Source organism: Myxocyprinus asiaticus, chromosome 47 (genome assembly GCF_019703515.2).
Source record: "Myxocyprinus asiaticus isolate MX2 ecotype Aquarium Trade chromosome 47, UBuf_Myxa_2, whole genome shotgun sequence".
Taxonomy (NCBI): Eukaryota; Metazoa; Chordata; class Actinopteri; order Cypriniformes; family Catostomidae; genus Myxocyprinus; species Myxocyprinus asiaticus.
Genome location: NC_059390.1, coordinates 25265209 through 25291936, shown reverse-complemented (window position 1 = coordinate 25291936; position 26728 = coordinate 25265209). Strand labels below are relative to the sequence as shown.

The 26728-nt window shown below is 37.6% G+C and overlaps 2 protein-coding genes across 3 annotated transcripts in view; one reads left to right on the top strand and one right to left on the bottom strand.

The window, feature by feature from the left end:
* The window catches only part of LOC127436834 (vezatin-like), a 39760-nt gene extending 18125 nt beyond the window's left edge, over nt 1–21635 (bottom strand). Inside the window, exons 1-7 of the mRNA XM_051691270.1 lie at nt 21512–21635; nt 11324–11461; nt 7329–7418; nt 5449–5633; nt 4987–5268; nt 1811–1947; nt 1543–1691 (exon numbers count right to left, since the gene is read on the bottom strand). Of these exons, the coding sequence (XP_051547230.1) occupies nt 1543–1691; nt 1811–1947; nt 4987–5268; nt 5449–5633; nt 7329–7418; nt 11324–11461; nt 21512–21625 (1095 nt within the window). The 5' untranslated portion in view covers nt 21626–21635. The remainder of the gene's footprint in view (nt 1–1542; nt 1692–1810; nt 1948–4986; nt 5269–5448; nt 5634–7328; nt 7419–11323; nt 11462–21511) is intronic.
* Nucleotides 21636–23934: 2299 nt separating this feature from the next.
* LOC127436832 (FYVE, RhoGEF and PH domain-containing protein 6-like) overlaps nt 23935–26728 on the top strand; it is a 52322-nt gene continuing 49528 nt past the window's right edge. Inside the window, exon 1 of one of the 2 annotated variants that reach the window (XM_051691267.1) lies at nt 23935–24140. In XM_051691267.1, the coding sequence (XP_051547227.1) occupies nt 24131–24140 (10 nt within the window). In that variant the 5' untranslated portion in view covers nt 23935–24130. Of the gene's footprint in view, nt 24141–24236; nt 24387–26728 lie in introns of those variants that run through there. The other variant, XM_051691268.1, reaches the window with a different exon arrangement.

Sequence of the window (26728 nt, the reverse complement as noted above, 5' to 3'; positions counted from 1 at the left end):
GACCACGAGGAGGTTACCCCATGTGACTCTACCCTCCCTAGTAACCGGGCCAATTTGGTTGCTTAGGAGACCTGGCTGGAGTCACTCAGCACGCCCTGGATTGAACTCGAGACTCCAGGGGTGGTAGTCAGCATCTTTACTCACTGAGATACCCAGGCCCCAATTCAGTGCTTTTTTTAACAGCTTTAAAAGTTTTTAACCGCAGTATCAATTATTCAAGTAAACATTCAAAATGAAATGCAACATAAAAATACTACTGGTCTTCACTGTATGACTATAACACATTAATACTTTTTAAAACTACTAAAGTTTTAAAGCTACTAAAGAGCAGTGAGAGTTTTCTCATTTTCTTGTTCTGGTTGTTGGATTATTATAAATGACACACTAGACAGCAGCAGGTCTGTTAGCTTACATTTATACTTACAAGTCCGGCATTTTAATACAAATCCGCTTTTTACTCCGCTGTTTACGTTCACTTTAGACATCACTCTCTGCGTTTATATGAATACCTCACCAAGATGGGCATTTTGGCAGAATTTTGAAATGTATTTGACCATTTAGGTGCGCATTAACGCAAGCATTTTTGGAACACACGTGCATGTTCAGAGTCAGCACACACACATACACCGCCTGTCAATCAAACAGGTTGCAGCTGTTCCTAGATCACTAGTGAATTCTAAAATTATGTGTTCTGGATTAGTTTCGACAGCAGAATAAGAACAAGAACTTTCTAATAAGTGACACAGGCCTAGGCTATCACAAATATAGACAGTTATTTTTTTGTTATTGACGTTTTAATCAGTCTGCTTGTCTGGTCGGGCAAGTCAAATTCTCTTTTACTTACATCTTCAAAAATCCACTAGTCCCGGACAAGCATTTATGTCAAGCCCTGATTAAATATTGTATTCAACATTCACCGATAACCTTTTATTCTGCAGTATAGCTCCTAAAGTAAATGTGCATTGTTTTAAAGGAGTTTTAGATATTATTTTTAGCCAAAAAAAGACTAATCAAAAACGTATTTTGTTGCAGTGTATAATGAGCTAAGACTACACTCTCTCACCTTTATGTTCAATTCGATCCATTTTTAACTCACAAAAATAAACTCTCTCTTCTTCATAGAGCTGCATATCACCGATTTTCTTCACAATAAGATACACACAGTGAACGTGACACATATATTATGACTCACTACGTCACAAGCCATCACGTTATAATCTAGCTGCAGCAAACATGCGCGAGCGATGAGCGTCCCCACACCAGAGTGTTGATCAGCCAGGAGAAGATTCTATCCCTTCCCCGGTCACTTCACGTAACTCGTAGTTGCGGAGCTGACCAGACAGAGAAATGCCAGTTTCTGAGTTTATTTTCATTATTTCAATAAAGCATGCTTTAAAGATTTAACACCAGGGTGTTTCATTGCGAAAGGAATGCGGCACAATAATCGTTTTATCTCGATTATCTTGTTTTCATAATCGTTGGAAGCCAAAATTGTAATAAAATAAAATTCCAGCAAAGTGAGTAAAGACAAAGTTTTTAAACCTTGAGAGCTGGTAGGCTGTAATCATTGGTCAGTTCTTGTGCCTGCTCATCAGAAAGATGCTCCACCCCCAGACCGAGACCCAGCTCTCTGATTGGCACGGTGGATACGTAGTTGGTGACATTGTCAATCTCTGAATTCAATGGAAACGTAGAGCAGACATAGTCAAGGAAATTAACTCATAAACTTTTATCAAAGCAAATTAAATGAAAAGTTCAGAAATCAATGTCAAAGCAAATAATAATTTCAATGTTGTTATGTGAGGATATGATTTGAGCGTGATGCATGTGGCAAGACGTGAAGCTCTGAATGCGCAGCGAAGACTCTGATAGGCCGCCTTCCGTAGACCAATCAGCTGCTGGTTGCGAAACAGCCCCGCCCTGTTAAAGGGACAGGCGCCACTCACCCTGTCGAATAAACTTGACAAGTGTAACATGATCCAACTGTGCAGACGTCTGAGAACCATTAGGTCAAACAAACTTCACACACAACAACACTCATAATACTACAACACTGTTACACACAATACATACAACAACACACATTAGAGGTCGAATGAAATTGGATGTAGCCGATATGATAACTAAGGTGGTGGAAAAAGCCAATAACTGATTTATCGGCTGATTTATTGAACATGTTTTCTTCAAAATAAAATTTTGTTCTTTATAATTAATAAGGATTAATTATTCAATATTATAATCAGTGAACTATCAGTGTTAATTTCTGCTGACCACTGATAATTGCAAAAGTAGCTATTGGCAACAATTAATCGGAAAAACCAATATATCGGTCGACCTTTAACTCACATATTACTGCAATACTGTTAAATACAACACACACACACAAAACAACACACACACAATTCTACAATACTGTTATTACTGTAATAACTATTTGATAACACAACATATATAAAACTAACAGAGAATTACACAAATAACTACAATAAAAATAATGATAAGATTTGGAAAAATTTTATTTCTTTAAAAAAAAAAAAAGGAGTGAAACAATTTTTTAAAATATGTTTTAAAATATTACTAATATATTAATTGTCTACTAAATCAAAGTCAGGTGGTGTAACAACATGCAGGAAGGGATTCTGTTGTCATGTAACAAAAAAGAATAATTAAACTGATAACTACTAACTGCCTTAATGCTAGGTTTTTATTTAATACAATTAATAATTTGATCAACCCTGTGTCTAGAGCTGCTTGTTGTCCGATAGATTGTAACACGTTTTTATCTTTTTTTGTTAATAAGGTCTGTAACATAAGGGCATCATTTATTCTTCCGTTACCATGTGTGAAAAAATTAAGCTGTAGGGAGACTTTGTTGGATTTTTTCTCTCCTATTTCAAAGCAGGATCTATATAGAATTGTACATCAGTTGAAACCATCAAGTTGCCATATAGATGTTGTTCCTTTAAAATTTTTCAAGGAAGTTACTGGGACTTTAGGCCCTACTTTGTTGTCTATTGTAAATAGCTTGCTTGTGTCAGAACGTGCCCCAGAGGAGTTAAAGACTGCGATAGTTCAACCGCTTCTAAAGAAGCCCTCATTAGATCCTTCGGTTGCGAATAACTATCGACCAATCTCAAAATTACCTTTTATATCTAAAATAATAGAGAAAGCAGTAACTGAAAAACTGTTGGAGGCATTGAAGGATAACAATGTTTTTGAGAAATTTCAGTCAGGTTCAGTCAGAGAAAACCACAGCACAGAAACTACCCTTCTTAGGGTTACCAATGACTTATTGATGGCGGAGGACACTGGAGAGTACTCCATTTTAGTGTTGCTTGATTTAACTGCAGTGTTTGATACAGTTGATCATTCAGTTTTAATACATTGAAGAGATGGGTGGGAATATCTGGGGTGGCTTTAGACTGGTTTGTTTCCTACTTGACGAATAGGAAATTTATAGTGTCTGTTGGAGAAGAGATGTCCTCCTTTTCAAAAGTTAATTGTGGTGTTCCACAAGGATCACTGTTAGGGCCAATATTGTTTTCACTATATATGTTACCGCTTGGTGCTGTGATTCGAAAATACAACATTTATTTTCATTGCTATGCAGTTTACCTGCAATTGTATTTGTTGTTGAATCCCAATGATCTGACTAATTTAAATGCTCAAGCTTGTATAGCAGATAAAAAAAAATTGGATTGCATGTCATTTCCTTCAGTTAAATACTGATAAATGGAGATTGTTATAATCGGTCATGGTTTTAAAAAAAGTCAGATTGAGCGCTTAAACAGGTGGTCCCAAATAAATACCACAGCAGGTGGTGAGAAATTTTAGAGTCTATTTTTATACTAATTTAAATTTTGAATACCATGTCAGGAAGTTAGTTCAATCTTATGTTTATCAGTTAAGAAACATTTCCAAGGTGAGAAATCTTTTCAAATCGTTTCAAGGATACAGAGAAGCTTATCCATGCTTTTATTTCATCTCACCTTGATTATTGTAATGCCCTTTTTTCAACTCTAAATAGACTTTTGACATGAAAATGGTCTTTTAATCAAAATTGGTTACCAATTCATTTTAGGCTTGATTTTAAGATTTTATTAATTACAAATAAGGCATTACATGGTTTGGCACCTGAATATTTAGCAGAACTTTAAAGATCTTATGAAACAGTTAGACTTCTTAGATCTTGTCATGAACTGTTGGCTGTTCCAAGATCCAGATGCGAAACAAAAGGTGATAGAGCATTTGTAGTGAAGGCCCCACGATTATGGAACAGCCTGCCCTTGGATATCAGATCTGCTGAGTCTGTGTCTGTTTTTAAGTCTCGTTTAAAAACTAATTTGTATACACTGGCTTTTATTACTATATGAATGTGCTGTGTTTTACTGTATGTGTCTGTTTTATTACTATATGAATATGTTGGGTTTTACTGTATGTGTTAATTGCTAAAAGGTGCTATATAAATAAAATGATTATTTTTATTATAGAAATAAATAAATATATAAAACAGAGAAGATCACTTAAGAAATATCAGATATTTTGACATTTTTATAAAAAGACACATTTTGTTCAGGTAAAATGGAGAAACCCTAAAAAAAACGTGATATTTGTGACTAAATTAATAATTTATAATATTTGTAAAGATGAAAATAAAAAATGTTACCTTGAAAAATATGTTTGAAAACTTTTTTGAAATTAGTGATTAAGTTTTAAGGAAAGTATTTAATTCAATACCTTATAAAAGATGGTTACACCATAAGACATTTTGTTTTATTTTTTAGAAAATGCTAAAATGTTCAGAATTTTATGAAACCAATATGGACACAGATTACATTTCTACAAACTTGACACATTTTTTTAAACTACATTTTTTAAATATTTCTCATAGTTATCAACACAGACCACCTTATTTGTCAATGACCCATATACAGACATTACATGAGGTAGGTGTGTGTGTGTGTGTGTGTGTGTTGGGCCACTTACAGTGTGAATCCTCGTGAGATGACCTCAGTCTCCTGTATGAGTCGCAGTGATTTGCGGGAAAGGCTTGTCAGAGCTCGACTGTTGTTCACTAAACCCTCCAGCTGAACGGCCAGAGACTGAACGTGACGCTGTAGACCTGCCTTACGCCACAGACACAGACCACGATATACACACACTGCACACACTAACACAACACACACCCGCAAGGCCTGCTCATGGTCAGGGTCCGAGCATCGGACGGCGAGCAGGACGGCTAACAGCCCGACCAACGCTGACACGTCCCTGTAAATACAGACAGACACAAAACCACACATTCCAAGTGTTTATTAAAGGAAAATTCACCAAAAAAACAAGTCATATGGACTACTGTTATGGTGGAACAATATGAGGGTGAGTAAATAATGACAGGACTTTCATTCTTGGGTGATATATCCTTTTAAATGAGCATTGATGTATGTGTACCATAGCGAGGGTGGTGAGAGGTAGCGTGGTGCGGGCACAGCAGTGCTGGCACTGGGGCAGACAGTATCAGTCGAGCCCAGAGAGAGCACGCTCGGATCTAACAGCTCAATCAACTCGACATCTTCCTGCAACAGCACATCCCGAGATAACAGACAGTGCAGGGAATACTGGCGGAAGGCAGCATCCTGCAGGAAAAACAAAAACACAAACACAATCGATAACCAAATGATCTAATCCATTGATTGCATCCATCTGCACTGTGCAGTAATACTGGATTTCTGTGCTGTCTAATCCACTGAAAGATCTTTGCTTAGTCTCTGAATCTCAGCTGTATCGGTACTTATTCTAGTACACTTCCTATAAATGGACCCTTCTCACACTTCTAGGATTTGGGACGCTGAAGTAAACGACTGCAGGGTAAACATCAAAAGAAAAATGCCACTATTAAGTATCTATAAATTTCCAAATGAAGAAATAAATTGAGAACAGTGGATTAAACATTCAGAAGAGACAAGATGGCAAATTCACTGTCACTTTCTCAGAAGCTGTATTAGAAACCTCACACATCTGTGGTAACTTGTTTTTAAAACAAAATTCCAAGGTGATATAATAGAAAGTATAATGTTATAAATGTACAATAATTAATAAAAAATTGCATATATAAAAAAGTCTGCTAGAACGTGTCATTACATATATATATATATATATATATATATATATACACATACACACACACACACACACACACACACACACACACAGCATAAATATAAATTATACATTTAAAGTGAAGTGATTCGTATGAATTATTGAAGTAGACCCTATGGAACTGCCACTTTAAAAATGAAGGAATCAATTATGATTTTTTCATGTGAAAATAAAAATGTTAATAAATACAAATAAACACAATATTGACAAAAAGAACCATACTAAACATTTATCATAAAATTCTTTATTTTAAAATCATTATTAAATGCTTAAAAATGTAGTTAGAATTAACAATAAAATACTATTTACATTTATAAATATTGATTTTACACTGCATTTGAAAAACAAGTGTTTTTCATAATCCATTTACAAAATAACAAATAAAAATACATATTTAAAATTATTTTAAAAATAATGTTTTACATGTTTAATAATGTAGTTAGATATTTGTCAATGCTTCTATCCATTTGTCAGTTCAGTTTAATAATAAATATGGCTATTTTTTTGTACAATTTGTAAAGTGATTTTTTTATATAGTTTTTCAAAATAATGTTTACATGTTTAAAAATGTAACTGAATAACAATGAAATACTGCTTATGTTTATAAATACAAATATTTATTTTAATTGCATTTTAAAAAACATTTTAAAATTGCTTTTTGTTATCCATTTGGCAGTTCAGTTACAAAATGACAAAAAATTCAATGTTTAAAATCATTTCTTTAAAAATAATGTTTACATGTTTAAAAATGTAGTTTTTAGTTTAGTTTTATAATGTAGTTAAATAAAAGTTATTGTTTTATATATATATATATATATATATTATTTTAAATTGCATTAAAAACACATTTTCCAATTGCTTTTCTTTATCCATTTGACAATTCAATTAAAAACTGTAATCGGACAGTTTAATGTACCATGCGTAGTCAACCAATGAACTTGGATTGAATTTGAATCTAGTAATACAATGAAGTACCAAAACATTTGACTAGACTTACAACTGTCCTCCCATACAAGTTTATGTAGTCATTCACATTTTAGATGTGACTGAAATCCCAGTGAAAGCTAGTAACGTTTTACACTACCTGAACACTACAATAATAGACAACAGAAGAGCTGTTCCTCTGTGAAGGGAAAAACAAACAGAAGGAAACAGAAAGGTTTCATTCTCACCAGCTGCTGCTCCTGCCACTGGGTGGCGCTGTCTTGGTGCAGTGCACTCAGGCTGCGCAGACCATCAACCAGCCTCCAAACCCCGGCCTTCTGCAAACACACACAGATAAACCACCACAACAGCATATGAAACTACATTTCTTACAATACTGTATGTCTACATAGCACATCAAACTCTTATTTCAAAAAAGCAAGAAAATCCAGTTTTCTATGATATTCCCGACAGTATTGTGGATGCTGACTGCATTTAATATGGCCTCTTGTTATTATGTACACTCAGTGTGATCAACACTGGATGATTATTGATCACGTCTGGGTCATGATCACACGATCGGCAGCCGCAACAAACCCACTGTGGAGTAGTCTGCAGTTTTCATCAATATGACCTACATGCATTACAGTTTTACAGTTTATAAAGATCATTGGAAAGAAAGATTTTCTTTGTGGCATGTAATTCAGAGAGAAGATTTGAGAAAGTTTCAGAGGGGGGTTTTGCTGTGTTTTGTCTTCTTTTCTTTCTGCATGTCTTTAGTATTCTGCTGCTGTACGACACACACATTCTAAATGCTTTGTGTGTTTGTCACACAACTGAAGAAGAGAAAGAGACCGTGCGTGTGTGTGTGTGTGTGTGTGTGTGTGTGTCTGTGGGTGTGTGAGAGAGAGAGAGACACAGACACAGACACACACACACACACACACACACGCATACACAGCAGACTGGGAACACAAACAGGCACTTTTGTGATTGTTCGTACTTTACAACAAGGTCTATCTTTACTCTGTGGAAATGTTCATATTGTACATACATAAAATAAAAGTGAGTTAACACAAAGTAGTTTGATTTTGTATTTTGTGGCAAAGTCTCCATGCTTTGGAATGAACTCCATTCTACCATGAAGTGGAATTTCAGTACATTCCCAAACAGCTTTCACTAAATACCAGGGGTTTTGTGTGTGACGTCATCACAGGGGCTTTTAACATTTGACATTATTTTATTTGAAATTTGCAGGCTCTATGAAGCCCGCAAATGTCAATAATATCACATCAAATGTTAAAAGCTGAAAACAGCTCATATTTAGAGCGAAATTCCTGGTTACTTACAGCACTTTTGTGTTAAATGTAAATAAACTTTCTAGTGACACCTGACCGTGTCATTTGGTGTTCCAGGCATTAGTCAGTGTAAGAGTCTGTAATTTTTAGTTTTCAGACTGAACCCCCTGACCACTTAAAGGAATAGTTCACCTAAAAATGAAAATTCTCTCATCATTTACCCTCATGCCATTCCATATGTGTATGACTTTATTTCTTCAGCAGAACACAAAATAAGATTTTTAGAAGAATATTTCATACAATGAAATTAGGTCCATACAATGCAAGTGAATGGTGACCAAAACTTTAAAGCTCGAAAACACACATGAAGGCAGCATAAAAGTAATCCATAAAAGTCCAGTGGTTTAAACCATGTCTTCTGAAGAGATACGATAGGTGTGAGTGAGTAACAGAACAGAAGTCCTTTTTTTTTTTTTTTTTTACTATAAAACAATACACTTTCACTTTCATCTTCTTTTGATTTTTTTCACATTCTTTTTGCATATTGCCACCTACTGTTCAGATAGGAGAAATTGTAGTAAAAAATTACTTTTATGCTGTCTTCATGTGTGTTTTGAAGCTTCAAAGGTCTGGCCAACATTTACATTAACTATGGACCTACAGAGCTGAAATATTCTTCCAAAAATCTTCATTTGTGTTTTGCAGAAGAAAGTCACACACATCTAGGATGGCATGAGGGTGAGTAAATGATGAAAGAATTTTCATTTTGGGGTGAACTATCCCTTTAAAACAACACAGAATAAAATGTTATAACCTGACACCGTCTATGCAAGAGTTGTGTCGCATCAAAAGCAAACTGCTCCAATTATAGTCAATGATGCTGTCTACACTGGATGCGTCCATCTTGTCGCGCCACAAACAAATAACTCCTTAAAAAATGGTTTTTCAAAGCCAGCTCGTGATGTTTCTGGTCTTTGATCAACTAATTTAAATAATCTTTTGTTTCTATTAGTATCTATACAAGGTCCTTGCAAAATTAACATTATATTAAGAATTACAGATGCGTCCAGTGTAATCAGCCTCATGTCTTTGCGGCATGTCGCATCATTGGTCGCATCCAGTGCAGACAGCGTGTTGAGCGATGTAGACCTGTAGGAACAGATTTCATGTGTTCTTTCCTCATTTGTTGCGTGACGAGTTGTTACGCTGTGACAAGAAGATATGTCGTATGTCGTAAATATGTCGCAAAGCAGTGAGGTAAACCTCTTTTACGATAATACAGACAGATGCTTTGCCGCTCTCAAAGAGATGTGCTGTTTAGGGGCAGTATGGAGACAGATACACTATATTGCCAAAAGTATTCGCTCATCTGCCTTTAGACGCATATGAACTTAAGTGACATCCCATTCTTAATCCATAGGGTTTAATATGATGTCGGCCCACCCTTTGCAGTTATAACAGCTTCAACTCTTCTGGGAAGGCTTTCCACAAGGTTTAGGAGTGTGTTTATGGGAATTTTTGACCATTCTTCCAGAAGCGCATTTGTGAGGTCAAACACTGATGTTGGACGAGAAGGCCTGGCTCGCAGTCTTCGCTCTAATTCATCCCAAAGGTGCTCTATCGGGTTAAGGTCAGGACTCTGTGCAGGCCAGTCAAGTTCTTCCACACCAAACTCGCTCATCCATGTCTTTATGGACCTTGCTTTGTGCACTGGTGCGCAGCCATGTTGGAACAGGAAGAGGCCATCCCCAAACTGTTCCCACAAAGTTGGGAGCATGGAATTGTCCAAAATCTTTTGGTATGCTGAAGCATTCAGAGTTCCTTTCACTGGAACTAAGGGGCCAAGCCCAGCTCCTGAAAAACAACCCCACACCATAATCCCCCCTCCACCAAACTTCACAGTTGGCACAATGCAGTCAGACAAGTACCATTCTCCTGGCAACCGCCAAACCCAGACTCGTCCATCAGATTGCCAGATGGAGAAGCGTGATTTGTCACTCCAGAGAACGCGTCTCCACTGCTCTAGAGTCCAGTGGCGGCGTGCTTTACACCACTGCATCCGACGCTTTGCATTGCACTTGGTGATGTATGGCTTGGATGCAGCTGCTCGGCCATGGAAAGCCATTCCATGAAGCTCTCTACGCACTGTTCTTGAGCTAATCTGAAGGCCACATGAACTTTGGAGGTCTGTAGCGATTGACTCTGCAGAAAGTTGGTGACCTCTGCGCACTATGCGCCTCAGCATCCGCTGACCCTGGTCTGTCATTTTACTTCGTGGCTGAGTTGCTGTCATTCCCAATCGCTTCCACTTTGTTATAATACCACTGACAGTTGACTGTGGAATATTTAGTAGCGAGGAAATTTCACGACTGGACTGCACAGGTGGCATCCTATCACAGTACCACGCTGGAATTCACTGAGCTCCTGAGAGCGGCCCATTCTTTCACAAATGTTGTGAAATGTAGAAGCAGTCTGCATGCCTAGGTGCTTCATTTTATACACCTGTGGCCATGGAAGTGATTGGAACACCTGAATTCAATTATTTGGATGGGTGAGCGAATACTTTTGGCAATATAGTGTATGTGTCAAAAAGTTAAAAAAAAGCACCACTAAAGTAGCAACACTTCGAGACATATCCTTTTCTTTTCCACAATAGAAAGAAGGTAAAACAGAATTCAAACAACATAAGGGTGAGTAAATAACCATTTTCATTCTTAGGTGAACTATTGCTTTGTCTGATTCTAATCTGATCTTTCAATGTGTGTTTCAAAACCTGTTAGTTACGAAACAGTTTTCAGATTAGCATCTGAACACGTTTTAGTTTTATGGTCCATAAAACACCAGTTCTTTACTTTTTCACCGCTCAGGTGAGGCTCTTGAGAGATTGTAGTTATAAAGTCATAGTTGTACGCTTAGTGTACTGAAAGGTAAACGCTGACACTCACTCTGGCCGGAGGGAGGATGTCTTGTGGAAACGGCCTCTCCTCGCCTCCAGCGTTCAACTCCTCCTCCTGAGAAACAGGAGAACATGCCTCAAAATCTGTGTGTCCTAGATCCTGCAAATACTGGAACAGCGGAGAATTCTGGAGGGGCGAGAAAGACACAACTCTAAACAAACAATGCCCTTAGGGAAAAATTTTTTTTATCCATCAATAAATATAATTTAAATATCTTAGTGAGCAAATTTTTTTAAAAACATTTATAATCAAATTTTTTATTTGCATGTTATGGAGAATTTGTAAAAAGCAACACTGTGTGACAGTGAAATGGATAAAGCTCATCTGTGCAGTAATGTCACACATGCAGCCACTAATGAGAATAATGCAGTCGTCAAATGTTATGTATTTTATTAAGACTTTTTTTTGTATTATCCATTTTTGTATTTTTTTTATTTACTTAGCTGTAAAGGGGTAAGGTAGGCAAGGAAGAGGCGGGAACCGGCTGAACAGTCAACGTAAGTTTTAATAACATAAATGAACTCATATCAACTTAAACACAAACACACAGACACACACACACACACACACACACACACACACACACACACACACACACAGCGGCCGCATGTGGCTCTTTCTCTCTCTAACTGATGCCTCTCGTCTTTATCCCCCTCACGGCTGAATAGCCCGATTCAGGGCCGGGTGTGTGTCCTCACGGGCCGGCCCCGCCCTCCTCCTCCTCGTCACACTCCTCCAACCCCCGGCAGGACGTACTCCCATTCCCTCCCTTCCTGGAGGGGAGGGGAGTTGCCCTTCCGGCCATGCCAACCAGCAGGTTTTTGCCGCCTTTCTGGAGCCCTGGGAGAGACGAGGGGAGGGAAAGGGGAGAGGGAAACAGTGAGGCAGAGCGACAGAGAGAGTGAGAGAGGAGAGAGAGAGAAAACTGGCTCGCCAGTCCCCGGACACGCTGTCGCCCGGTCCTCAGCCATTCCTCTGACCTCTGGCAGACGGCAGCTCGCTCCTCCCCTGGCAGACGGCAGTGAGTCCTCCGACCCCCGGCGAACAGAACAGCTCCTCCCCTTTCTCGGCGGATGACAGCAGTTTCTCCGACTCTCGGCGGCTGGCAGCGACCCCTCTGTCCCCAGGCAGACAGCCGCGGCTGCTCCACTGGTGGATGGCAGCGGCAAGGACTCCGTGACAGCGCATCCCTCCTCATTCCCGGGTTTCGGCACAAATGTAACAGGTAAAGGATGGGCAGGAGGAGGCGGGAACCAGCAGAACAGTCAACATAACTTTAATGACGTAACTGAACTTAAAACAACATAAAACAAATATAAACACACACACACAGCGGCCGCGTGTGTCTCTCTCTCTCTCTCTCTCGAACTGGTGCCTCTGGCTCATCTTTATCCTTCTCCTGGCTGATTAGCCTGATTCAGTGTGTCCTCACGGCCCCGCCCTGCCCTCCTCCTCATCACATTAACATTTAAGTTTAGCTATAAAGTTACCTAGGAGATAATTTTCTAAGATTGTGTCATATAACAGGTAGAGTTAAGTCTATTACACTAATATTTAGTATAATACAAATTGTTTAACAGCATTGATTATTGTTGTTTCTTTTTTTGTGTGTGTATTTTGACATTTACAAAATGTAGTCATTCATTTTCACCTTACATTTTTGCATCCATAATGTAGTTAACTAACGTTAACAAATACAACATAATTGCAAAGTGTTACCATGACTTCCTACATGTTGGTTAGCATAACGGTCACACCACACAGACATTTGATTTGACGGACAACGTTTTTCAGTAACACTTTACAAACCGGTTGTATTTGTTAGCATTAGTTAACTACATTAGTTAACATAACAATGAACATTACTTTTTCAGCCCTTTTTAATCTTAGTAATATTAATTTCAACATATACTAATACTATAATTTTTTTAAAACAAAATTACAGTAACATTAACCAAGATTATAGCTAAATGCTGTAAAATATCTTGTTCATTGTTTGTTCATGATACCTAACGCATTTACTAATGTTTACATGAATTAACAAAGAACAATACTTTTTCAGCTGTTAATAATCTTAGCAAATATTAGTTTCTGATAAATATAAGTAACTAGAAGCTAATTTCTAGAATTAGTCATTTCTAGTAAATGTTAGTAACTACTACATTTTTTTAAATTGAAAGCTGTTCATTGTTTGCTCATAGTTAACATATACTGTATTTATCTAATTAACATTAACCAAAATAATTAATGCTCTTTAAATATTTTGTTCTTTGTTAGTTCATGATACATAATGCATTTACTAATATTAACAAATAGAAACTTATTGTAAAGTTTTACCAGTTTTTCTAATATAAACATTTAAAACCAAATTAAAGAATTTCAGCATTTTAATCATGTTTATTTCCCAAGAACCCAGTACAGTAAGTTATACAGCCTTAATATTTTTGACCACAGATAATGTTTCAATTCAGAAATCTATTCAAGTCATTCTATATATAAATTACATTTTATTACTTTTAGTACTTTGGATAAAATAATTTAACAGTTTTTTAAATATTAATATTTTTAAAATAATATTTTTCCAAAAATGTAATTTTTTTAATTGTATTTTTTCTTCATCTTGAGCTGAATAAAGTAGTTACAAATGTCTGTAATTTTAATGGTAAAAGACTATAAAAATTCTACAGTTAAAAAAAAAAACATTTAAATATACAGTAAAAAATTTTAATACATTTAAAAAGACAATACATGCAGGCCAATTGTCCATTAAATGTTGCAAAATTCTGTATTTTAGATGTAAAATGTATAATGTATATTATGTATATCCAGTGTTGGGGAGTAACAGAATACAAGTAACTGTATTCCACTACAGTTACAATTTAAATCATTGGTAATTAGAATACAGTTACATTCAAAAAGTATTTGGATTACTGAAGAGATTACTTTGCATTTTATTGTCATTTGTTTCATTTAATATTTAGTCCTTTCAGATGGAAAACATTTATACATATAAATGATGTGATCCAAAGTGCATTTGAACAGCGGTGAAACACTTTCTTATGATGTGTTACATTCATACGAGCAGACAGAGAAGTAAGTTTGAAGTAAGTTTGGAGCACAAGAAATAGAAATAAACCTTGTGTAAATTGTCATCTTTACGCTAAGCTAAAATGCTATTTCTAGCAATTTTACATGCACGTTACCAGACACGATTATTTTTATTTATCAAGAAAATTCACGTTAGATCATAATTTCTTTTTTTCTAGTAAGACCTTTGATATTAGGGCAAAAATCATATTCTTGATAATTATTTTTTTCCTGTAAAAATATCTAAAAATCCTTAAAACAAGATCAATTTGATATATCTTGTTTTAGAAACAACACTACATAAGATATTTAGGTTTTTCAGAGAATGTATTTTGTCTTACTGTACTGGCAGAATTTTTATAGTCAAAACAAGTGAAAAAATCTACCAGTGCTGAAGAAGTAATCCAAAGTATTTAGAATACGTTACTGACCTTGAGTAATCTAACGGAATATGTTACAAATTACATTTTACATCATGTATTCTGTAATCTGTAGTGGATTACATTTCAAAAGTAACCCTCCCAACCCTGTGTATATTACAATAATCGGATGTTCCCAGAATTCCCTGCGTGGCCCATCACATTTCATTATATTTTATGGGAATAGTTATGTTTCTTCTTATTTTTAATATCAGTTATGTACTTTGGGGTGTTCTGTGTTATATTTAATGTAGTTAAGTTAATGTATATTACATTACTTTAATTTCACATGTGTTACCCTGATGGTGTTTAATGTTTGTGTGAGTGACACTGAGCACTGTCTCTACATGTTTATTGGTCATGAACTTTGTCATCATGTAGCTTTCTGCAATTTCTATAGTGATTAACAATACATTATAAAGTGAAAAGCAGACTTTTGTAGTTCCAGAATGTTACTGTATCAAGTTTATATCATTTAATAATATAAATGGTAATGAACCATACAATATACAGGCATCAAAATTACATCCAATAAAGCCTGAAACAAGTTTTTATTTTTTATTACCAAATAAAAAAGTATATAAATTCAGAAATGTCATGCATCACAGAAGTGTAATCTTCTATATGGAATCCATTTTAACCTATTACTTTTTGAAGCCCAGACCAAAAAAACAAAAACAAAAAAAACAAAAGGCACCATATCATTGACCCATTAGCTTTCTTTGCCATTCTTTCATGAAAAAACATCATGTGATGAATAAATGTACGTAACAGAGAAAGGGAGGAGAAAGACAGAGAGGTGATGATTCAGATATTCCTCACAGGAAGTTAAAGGCTGTGCTCTATCATAATTTCCGGTTGTCTGCATCCTCCCTTACCTCTCTGATCTCACATCTTCTCAAACGCTTCATCGCTCAATGGAGGATGTAGACCCAACACTCTCACAAGTCCCAATTCCCAACAGAGATTCAGAATCACAGACTCATTTCCATCTGTCAGACGCCCAGATTACCATTTCCACTGGATTTGAGTTACTAAAGGGCTTTATAACTCTTTACTCCTGTTTCAGCTAAATCCTGAGCTGAGGTAACCTGCCTCCCGTTATGTACTTTGGATCTTGTGCAGTAAAGCTCATTTCCAGCGAGAGCGTGTATTGATGTGAGAAAGCATTTTTTGCCTGAGGCAAAAGACCTCATTTCAGAACACGCATGTCCAAATGAGAGCATAGTTTTTTTTTTGGAAGACTGAATTCAACACAACTATTTATATCTGACCCCACAAAACTTATGAGAGAGAAAAAAAACACAAACAGTAGTCCTCGCGTCCAGTACACGGACATCTGGGTAAAAATGTGTGACCAACTGCCTAAATAAACATGAAACATAAAAGGAGTTTCAAAACATTTTACCAATGAAATTCCATGACTGTTCCAGTCATTAATGATTAGTCAACAAGGATTTTTTGTAAATAATTTTATAGAGATTGCATTCACAGAGAGCAATTTCTTTCCAGTGAAATAAATTAGGCTAGAGCTAAACATAACTATAAAAAAAGTTCTATTCACTATAGGTATTTCCATGACTTTTTAATATTCCAGTAATATCCATGACTTTTCCTGGCCTTTAAATCAGAATTTTAAAGTATAGTGAAATATCTCTTGTCATTGATATACTTCCATATAGCATATATCCGGATATTTCCGAAATGTGAGAACCTTGCCACCCAATATAAAAACAGATGAACCCGAGGGTACCAAACATGGGTTCTGGAATCACAGCCCAGTTCAATTCAGTTCATTAAGAGATGCTCTAAATATTCAGTCAACTGGGAACAGAGTCGGGAACCAAGATTAAAAAAAAAATAATAAAAATACAGGACTCAAATTATGTTTAATGACCTTTGGTTCCATTAATGTTTCTTGAAATTAGCAGCACGAAACATCCAGTGAAACCAGTGTCCAATTCTCATACAAATGACTCTTATGAACAAATGACCAAACAAATGACTCTGGTTCATTTGAATCTATACTGCAAAGCATAGAGCGTGTCAAGTGTTGCCTGATTCCTGGACAAATCTTGACTCTTATGCGCCGTCCTTTTGAATCTACACTGCAAAGCATACAACTCGACCAGTGTAGTCCGATTCCTAAATCGATAATTTTTACATGATGTGACGACCATCAAGTCAGAGCTTTCATAGAATCTCTAGTTTACAATTGTTTTTTTTTTTTTTTCCCCAATCTGGAATGCCCAATTCCCAATGCGCTCTAAATCCTGGTGGCGTAGTGACTCGCTTCAATCTGGGTGGCAGAGGACGAATCTCAGTTGCCTCCGCGTCTGAGACCATCAATCCACGCATCTTATCATGTGGCTTGTTGTGCGCGTTACCGCGGAGACCTAGCGTGTGTGGAGACTCACGCTATTCTCTGCGGTATCCACGCACAACTCACCACACGCCCCACCGAGAGTGACAACCACATTATAGCGACCACGAGGAGGTTAACCCAACGTGACTCTACCCACCCTAGCAACCGGGACAATTGGTTGCTTAGGAGACCTGACTAGAGTCACTCAGCACGCCCTGGATTCGAACTTGCGACTCCAGGTGTGGTGGTCAGTGTCTTTACTTGCTGAGCTACCCAGGCCCCTCTAGTTTACAACTTGAAGACGCAAGCGCTTTTACAAGTCAGAATCTCATAAGTATGGTAGCCTAATTCCGACATGATGGGAACACACCATAAAATCAGATTAATTACAGAATGGCAATGACAATGTGTTGTTATTAAAGATATTATATCATAAATATTGTAATTTGTCTGTGTACCTGTACCTTTTGCAAGAATGAATTCTGTTAAAATATGAAATTATCTCATTATTTTGTAACAGGGTGTTAAAATCTTGATAAGGGCAGAAAATTATTAATTGCATTTATTATTTCCAAATATTTCTTCCTCAATAGTATTAAAAGAATCATTCATGGAATGGGAATCACTAAGAGGAATCGGAAACAAAACTGGAATCATTAAATTCATTACAATTCATCTCCTAACTGGGAAGAACTTCAGAAATGTCGACTTGATTGAAGATGGAAGAGAAATCTTTTCTCTCTTCACTTCTGCAGGCAAATGGATGAAGATGCGGATTGCTTGGCGGTCTCCTTCGGATCCGTTAGAGTGTTCGGTTGAACACAGAGTAATCTCAACTCGTCCAGCGAGATGGAGATTGTATGGATACAGTTTCAAGTCGGACGTTACTTCCTTGTGCCACGAGGTTGCACCGGAGAGCAGCGAAGAGCTGCGTCCACACGCTGCAAACAAAGTCGCTGGAAGCCAATCCCGGAAGCATTTCAGAGGTATTTCAACTCCTGATGATGTCATGTTTGAGGGACGTTCTGTTGTGTGCCTCATCCAATAGGAGTTGAGAGTTCGATCCTTTAGTGAGCAAGGCTTCATGGAATTTGCAGTCTGTTTTGGACTCCCTTTGTTTAATTTTTTTTTAGGTTTTTACGACTGTGTTAGGCCTGCCTTTGTCTTCTATCTGAATACATGAGGCCCAACAGCTGTCTACCTTGAGGTCTTGATGCCCAAAAATGCTGTCTAGATAAGCAGCTCACTAGGTTTTGAAACACACCCTATGTATCATGCCCAAAAATGTTTTCAAGATACACTATATTGCCAAAAGTATTCGCTCACCTGCCTTTAGACGCATATGAACTTAAGTGATATCCCATTCTTAATCCATAGGGTTTAATATGACGTCGGCCCACCCTTTGCAGTTATAACAGCTTCAACTATTCTGGGAAGGCTTTCCACAAGGTTTAGGAGTGTGTTTATGGGAATTTTTGACCATTCTTCCAGAAGCGCATTTGTGATGTCAGACACTGATGTTGGACGAGAAGGCCTGGCTCACAGTCTTCGCTCTAATTCATCCCAAAGGTGCTCTATCGGGTTGAGGTCAGGACTCTGTGCAGGCCAGTCAAGTTCTTCCACACCAAACTCGCTCATCCATGTCTTTATGGACCTTGCTTTGTGCACTGGTGTGCAGTCATGTTGGAACAGGAAGGGGCCATCCCCAAACTGTTCCCACAAAGTTGGGAGCATGGAATTGTCCAAAATCTCTTGGTATGCTGAAGCATTCAGAGTTCCTTTCACTGGAACTAAGGGGCCAAGCCCAGCTCCTGAAAAACAACCCCACACCATAATCCCCCCTCCACCAAACTTCACAGTTGGCACAATGCAGTCAGACAAGTACCGTTCTCCTGGCAACCGCCAAACCCAGACTCATCCATCAGATTGCCAGATGGAGAAGAGTGGTTCGTCACTCCAGAGAACGCGTCTCCACTGCTCTAGAGTCCAGTGGCAGCGTGCTTTACACCACTGCATCCGACGCTTTGCATTGCACTTGGTGATGTATGGCTTGGATGCAGCTGCTCGGCCATGGAAACCCATTCCATGAAGCTCTCTACGCACTGTTCTTGAGCTAATCTGAAGGCCACATGAACTTTGGAGGTCTGTAGCGATTGACTCTGCAGAAAGTTGGCGACCTCTGCGCACTATGCGCCTCAGCATCCGCTGACCCCGCTCTGTCATTTTACGTGGCCTACCACTTCGTGGCTGAGTTGCTGTCATTCCCAATCGCTTCCACTTTGTTATAATACCACTGACAGTTGACTGTGGAATATTTAGTAGCGAGGAAATTTCACGACTGGACTTGTTGCACAGGTGGCATCCTATCACAGTACCATGCTGGAATTCACTGAGCTCCTGAGAGCGGCCCATTCTTTCACAAATGTTTGTAGAAGCAGTCTGCATGCCTAGGTGCTTCATTTTATACACCTGTGGCCATGGAAGTGATTGGAACACCTGAATTCAATTATTTGGATGGGTGAGCGAATACTTTTGGCAATATAGTGTAAGTCTCTTTATGTTTTGAGACAGATCCCAAGATACCAAAAAATGTTGTCTAGATAACCAGCTCACTAGATTTTGAGATACAGTCTACAATGACCAAAAATTATGTCTAGGTAGGCAGCTGACTAGATTTTGAGACGCAGTCTAAAAAGGAAATGTTAACAAGGGTAGCAGCTCACTAGTTTTTGAGACACATACAATGATGCCGAAAAGACGTCTTGGTAGGCAACTAGGTTGAGACACATCCTAGGATGCCCAAAATGCTTTCTAGGTAGTCAACTCACTAGGATTTGTGACACATCCAATGATGCTCAAAAATGTTGTCAGGTAGGCAACTCACTAAGTTTTGATACACAGCCAATCCAAAAGAGACAAACATGCCCCAAATTACTATATAGATAGGCATATCTTAAACACACGGATACCCAAAACGTTGCCTAAGTAGGTAGCTTATTATGTAGGCAGCTCACTAGTTTTTGAGTGCAGCCCATGATCCCCAAAATAGACACAGACAACAGTTTAATGCACAAAAATGCTGTCAATGTAGGCAGCTCACTAGGGTTTCAGATCCAGCCTACGATGCCATCAAGGTAGGCAGCTCACTAGGGTTTGAGACACAGTTTATGATGGCCAAAAATGCTGAACAGATAGGCAGCTTACTGGGTTTTAAATGTGGACCAACATTGTCCAAAAATGTTGTCAAGGGTGGCAGCTCGCTAGGTTTTGAGACAAATTCGATGATGCACAAAAATGTTGTCAAGGTAGGCAGCTCACTAAATTTTGATACACAGCCAATCCAAAGTTTACAAAAATGCCCCAAATTACTGTATAGATAGGCAGCTCAGCAGATTTTGAACACACTGATGTACAAAACGTTGCCAAGGTAGGTAGCTTATTATGTAGGCAGCTCACTAGTTTTTGAGTGCAGCCCATGATGCCTAAAAGAGACACAGACTACAGTTTGATACCCAAAAATGCTGTCGGTGTAGGCAGCCCACTAGGTTGAGACAAAGTCTATGATGGTCAAAAACGTTGTCTAGATAGGCAGCTTACTAGGTATTAAAACCTCAATACCTATATAGGCGTGTATTTTAAACCTTATTTTAACAACTTAAATATTTAAAAGATTGTTTCACTGTCATGGCAATTATGAATGAAAGACATTACAAACAACATCTCTTTTAAAGAGAAAATAAGGCTTTTTGACTACATATTTTTGTACTTGTGCTTGTCATCTTTCGACTTGAGATACTTCAGAAGACATGATGACGTTTCTGGTAAAGGAATGTAGTAAGCAACGGTGCTCCCTGGTTTTTATGTTGCATTGTGGGATTTTTTAGGGAGCGAACGTTTCAGTGCACTGGAAGGATTTTGCGAATGAGGCAGCCCTATAAATGGCTGACTCCCTGATCAGTGCCCTGACTACTGAACTAGGGAGCTGTTTGAGACGCACCCTAGGTAGGGCAGCTCACTAGATTGTCAAACACAGCCTCATTTCAGATACGTGTCTTCTGTAAACATATTGGAACACAGGCAAAAGAATGCAACCCCATATATATATATATATATATATAATTTATTTTAATTTAATATTTTTTTGAAAACAGGGTGATTTGTAAGCAGCTCTAAAGTCTAGTACAGATATACCGGGAGTGTTGTGAGTGGATAAGCGCAGGCAGCTAACAGCACTTCTATGAAACATACGAGAACAGCTGCTGTCTGTCTGTCTGCATGCATGCATGTGTCTGGAGGTAAACTCACCTCGAACACAACTTCTTCATCGAAATCCTCAGTCATAGCTCTCCGCCATATGTGTCCAACAGTTGCGCATGCTGGGATTGTAGTCGATATGAATGAAAGGAGGGATCTGTACATCTCCGGCTGAATTCGCAGAAACACGCCTTGTCTTGAACTACAATTCCCATGAGTCATGAGCATTCTTCTTCTTTTACATTACAGTGGGCAGCATACCGCCACCCACTGGGCTATCTGAAAATGAGTCTCTGAATGAACATTGTGCGCTGTTAATTTCACTGTTACTAAAATATCAAATTTATTAGACAAAATGGAGTGGTTTAAAACCCAAACTCACCTAGTTTGAGTCTATAGCATTTTCTCAGAACACGAAACCCAGGAAGAGTGTCTTTATTGATTTTGACATACTATCTGATGCCAGTTGATTTGTCGTTTATAATATTTCTATGTTGTATTTAAACTAGTAATGTGTGTTTGGTTGAAAATGTTTATGGTTTTATTGCTATTAATTTTCTATAAAAACAAACAGTACATAATTGTGTTATTAGGAGTTATTGCCTAGGCTTGTAAAACTTAATAATAATTAAACACCCTAAGATTAATTTACTAGGCCAATATTCTTCTTTTATTATCCAACTGTCCCCCAAAAATTCCAGTCCCAATTTATCCCAAAAATCACTAATCATTCGACTTTGTTTGTAAAATTAGAAATTAATTCTTCCCTCTCTGCAACATATCCTCCACACATAGGTGTAGATTTAGGTAGGGATGATAGGGACATGTTCCTACCAACTTTCAAAAAATCTGAAATGTCCAAACCACCATTCGGGCAATTTTACCACACATAAAATGCTTTAACTTTGTACTATATTTTTTATTTTCATTTTAACAACTGTTAAAGGTCCTTAGTATAATTATTAATGTGTAAATTATTGTCCTACCTATTCTGAAACAGCTCATAATTGGTGTTGTCATGTGGCACCTGTTACTTTTCTTAGCGCTGTGCAGGATGCACCAATCACAGTCGTTTGTAAGATAATTAAAAAATAAAATAAAAAATCCATTTCTGGAGATTACAGGGGCACATTTCTATTGGTATCATTCATCCAGTCCTTGAAATTAATATATTTTTACAGCATTTTTACCAACATTTTGAATGTTATCCCTGCAATATGTCCCTACCAACTTTCAAACCAAATCTACGCCCTTGCCTCCACAATCATATATGACATTTTCTGCCACCCCTCAGAACTCACACAGACACATTTTCATCTGCCCCAATTAGGAATAGTGATTAATTCAACCCAGTGTGTCCTTAACATGGTCATCATAACCTCCTTCTTTTTTATTTCTACCATAAATATAATTATTAACATCTACAAATGTTTTTGCTCACAAACGGTGCTCGATGTAGTGACGAATCCTTCTTTGGAATCGGTTCCTTTGAACGCATTGATCGAAGTGAATCGCATATCTGAATCTGGCTGAACCGAACTGTCGGTAGGTTATCAATGGACCCATATGCGTTTTGCTTTAAAGGTGCACTCAGTATTTATTTTTTCCTCATTTAAAAAGTTTTACTTCTAAAGAAATGTATAGTAATTTTGAAACATATGTATAAAATCATGACCACTAATGTGAGATGAAGAGTTCAGTAATATCAGTAACCTTTTAAAAGCTATTTTATTCTACATGGAGCAGGGGTGCCTCATGGGGGCAGCCATGTTTGGATCACATGACCAGCTGAATACTTCATGCTTATTATCAGTAATCGCCCTGTTATTGGACACATTTCATTCATGGATTTAATTAATCCTGGTTTACTGTGCATAGTGAATTTCTACAATGGCACTGGTAACTGAAATCTACTGTGTTTGAATGATTCAGCATCCAGGCCACTAGGTGTCAGTGTAAGCCATACTTCGAAAAATTAATGAGTGCACCTTTAAATAAAAATGGGCTAAAAGGTGTAAAACCACAAATTTCATATTTGGTTGTTGTGTTTGTGAGAGGCATATTCTCTTGTACAAAGTTGTGCAAATTGCAATATGGGTAACATAAGAGCAAATCAAAAGTTATGATGTGTATCAACGTGTATCATGTACATTTAGCAAGCAGAAATATTTGTTGTGGTTGTGAAAGGCATTTTTTCTTCGCCAAAGGGAAAGCAAAACAAAGGGTATCATAACTTTCAATGGGTATCATGAACAGTTAACAACAAGAAATCAGAAACAATGCGTTACTTATGTGGCATAAACACAAAAACACTTTTTAGTGCTGGGTGCAGCGAATCGCTGAATCGAAATTATTCATTGAAACAAACAATTCGAAAGAACCGACTCTCTAAAATGACTCGGAGCGTGACAGTCCTCTAGCGGCGGATCGGGGAAGTTTTATTGAACGCACTGGACTTCGCCGTTCCAGTTTTACAAAAGCCGTGGCAAAACTATGGGAAGCATGGATCTCATTCGGAATACAAAGACTTTGGACGATCTTTTTAAGTTAGAAAGTTGCCCTTCTTTTGGGGGAATTTGCGATGGCTACTGCTAGAAGAGAAGACCCGTGTCTAAAGGAACTGTGCTGAAAGTAGCTCATTCATGGAGTAAAGGGAGTCGTTTGGGGATCATGAGTACAGGTTAGTTTCCTGGATGAATAAACATCAGCCACTTCTGTTGACCATGCAGGGGCGTGGGATATTAAGAGCAATTATGGTAAAAATTTTGCAATGTCAATCTGTTTCGTGAGTTATTCCTAGTGTTGCAACCCCTGAAACTTTTGTGAAGTAGCAGCCTCATGTTTCTATTCTCTGTTTGAGGCTAATCTGTGCTAACGGGACGAATTCCCCAAAACAAGCACAACAAGAAATGCCTGGATGAAGCAGGTAATAAAATATATTTTGTGTCTATTTTTGCATGTGTTGTTTCATGGCACGTTTTCAAAAACGCAGATCTGGATGGATATTCTGTTTTCAGCTCATCCAGGTTTTACCCCTGGATTATATGGAGATCGCACGGCATACTTTGGTTTGATATCAGCCTTTTGTTTAAACATTTCTTTATATACTTTCCTTATTCTTTCGCTGCTCGCGCGCCAATAACCATTTTAGGATGAGGATACCTTTTCTTTTGTACTTTATGGTCAATATGGACATTGTTAAGGAAGGTTGCTGAGGGAATGAAGAAAAAAGTCCCGTGATTTTCTTTCCATCTCTGTAAGGAACTGTATAACTGCACATCCGCCTGATGACTGCGTCTCGCGTGCCGCTCAAGAGTTCGCGAGCTCCTTTATTTGATCCAGAGCTCGTGCACGGGTCCGCGAAACGTCTCGAACCATTGCACGAGCTCTGTAACTCGTGAACCCTCTCGCGCATTTGAGTAACCGCTCGGTCCGGTTGAGGAGGAGGGCGCCTCCGGGATTTTTGTTGAATTGCTTCCCACAGAATGGAAGACCGCATTTCCTCAAGAGTGCACCGACAAAGTTTCTTTATTTTATTTATTTATTTACCCGAAAGCGTATGTCTCATGTTAATTTCATGAATAATGATTATTCACCTTTGATAAATCCACATCCTCTTGTAACCGTAATATCTCCCATACAGAATGATGAAATATGGCAAAACATGTAAAACATATAGGTACATTTTCATTTAGGGTTTTTACGGATAAAAGTAGCACATACGTGTACATAAATGCAACATATATTTAAAAATGCTACGAAAATGACCGTTTTCTCACAGTTACAGAAATACTCAAACCAGCCCATCTGGCACCAACAAACATCCATGAGATTATCTAATCAGCCAATCGTGTAGCAGCAATGCAGTGCATAAAATCATGCAGATACGGGTCAGGAGATTCAGTTAATGTTCACATCAACCATCAGAATGGGGAAAAGTGTGATCTCAGTGATTTATAGTGTGGCATGATTGTTGGTGCTAGACGGGCTGGTTTGAGTATTTCTGTAACTGCTGATCTCCTGGGATTTTCACCCACGACAGTCTCTAGAATTTACTCTGAATGGTGCCAAAAACAAAAAACATCCAGTGAGCATCAGTTCTGTGGAAGGAAATGCCTTGTTGATGAGAGAGGTCAACAGAGAATGGCCAGACTGGTTTGAACTGACAAAGTCTACGGTAACTCAGATATCCACTCTGTACAATTGTGGTGAGAAGAATATAATCTCAGAATGCTATTCTGAGATGCGTGTTGGCGTTGTTTTGGCAGCACGATGGGAACCTACACAATATTACGCAGGTGCTTTTAATGTTGTGGCTGATCAGTGTATATACAGCGTATTCCCACACGCACACATATTTTGCATATATTTCTGTAAATTCCTACATATTATTACATGTATGCATGCATAGATTGTATGTTCACCGATCCTTGATTCTTCTATAGAATAGTGGAATTTAAAATATGTACATTATAAGCCCTAATAATGAACTATAATTGTATGTTTATATAAATGACTATATATCAGATTTCTCTATCGGTCTCCTGTGACAATTGTTACATTATCTATCAGTAACCATGTTTACATGCAAATCATTTTCAGATTAGGTTCTGTTAATTTATTCTGAAAAAGACCTCTCATCCTCAGATTTATATGTTATGTGTTTTTGGAGATTAAAGGGTCTTGGCATCCCTTGGACCCCAAACAGTACATGTAATGGTAAATGCCATTAATTTTTTTGGCTGTGCTGGCTAATACCACAATAAGTTACAACAGTTTACTGTAGTAACAATTATTGTCATAATTGTTGTATTTTGGTTGAAATATGGTAACTTTAGGTAATTTTTGGAATGAAAATGTCTTTCTTGATGACAGTAGTGGTTAATAGCAAGTTACCACAGTTTTCTTGTAAGAATAACCATAGTATCTATGGTATTGTGGTGGAATTAAAATGCTTATGAAATCAGATTTTTAAGAAGCATTTTGAAGCCACTGGTGGTACCAAGAGTTGTGCTATATTTTATTCAGCAATTTTCTGATAGATGACAAGATCTTGACATCATAATGACTCATTTACAGGATGTCACACAATCCTAAAATCAAAGAATCCTCTAAATAACAACTAGTTTTGATGTTCAAATATTTTCTGGGTTCAGAAAGAGGCCTGCGTATGGTTTGTTTATATGCTATATTTCAGTCTTGACCTATAATCGAGGAGTGCTCTGCTGTTTGCATTTGGAATGTATGTCTATTCATGGAATTCATGTT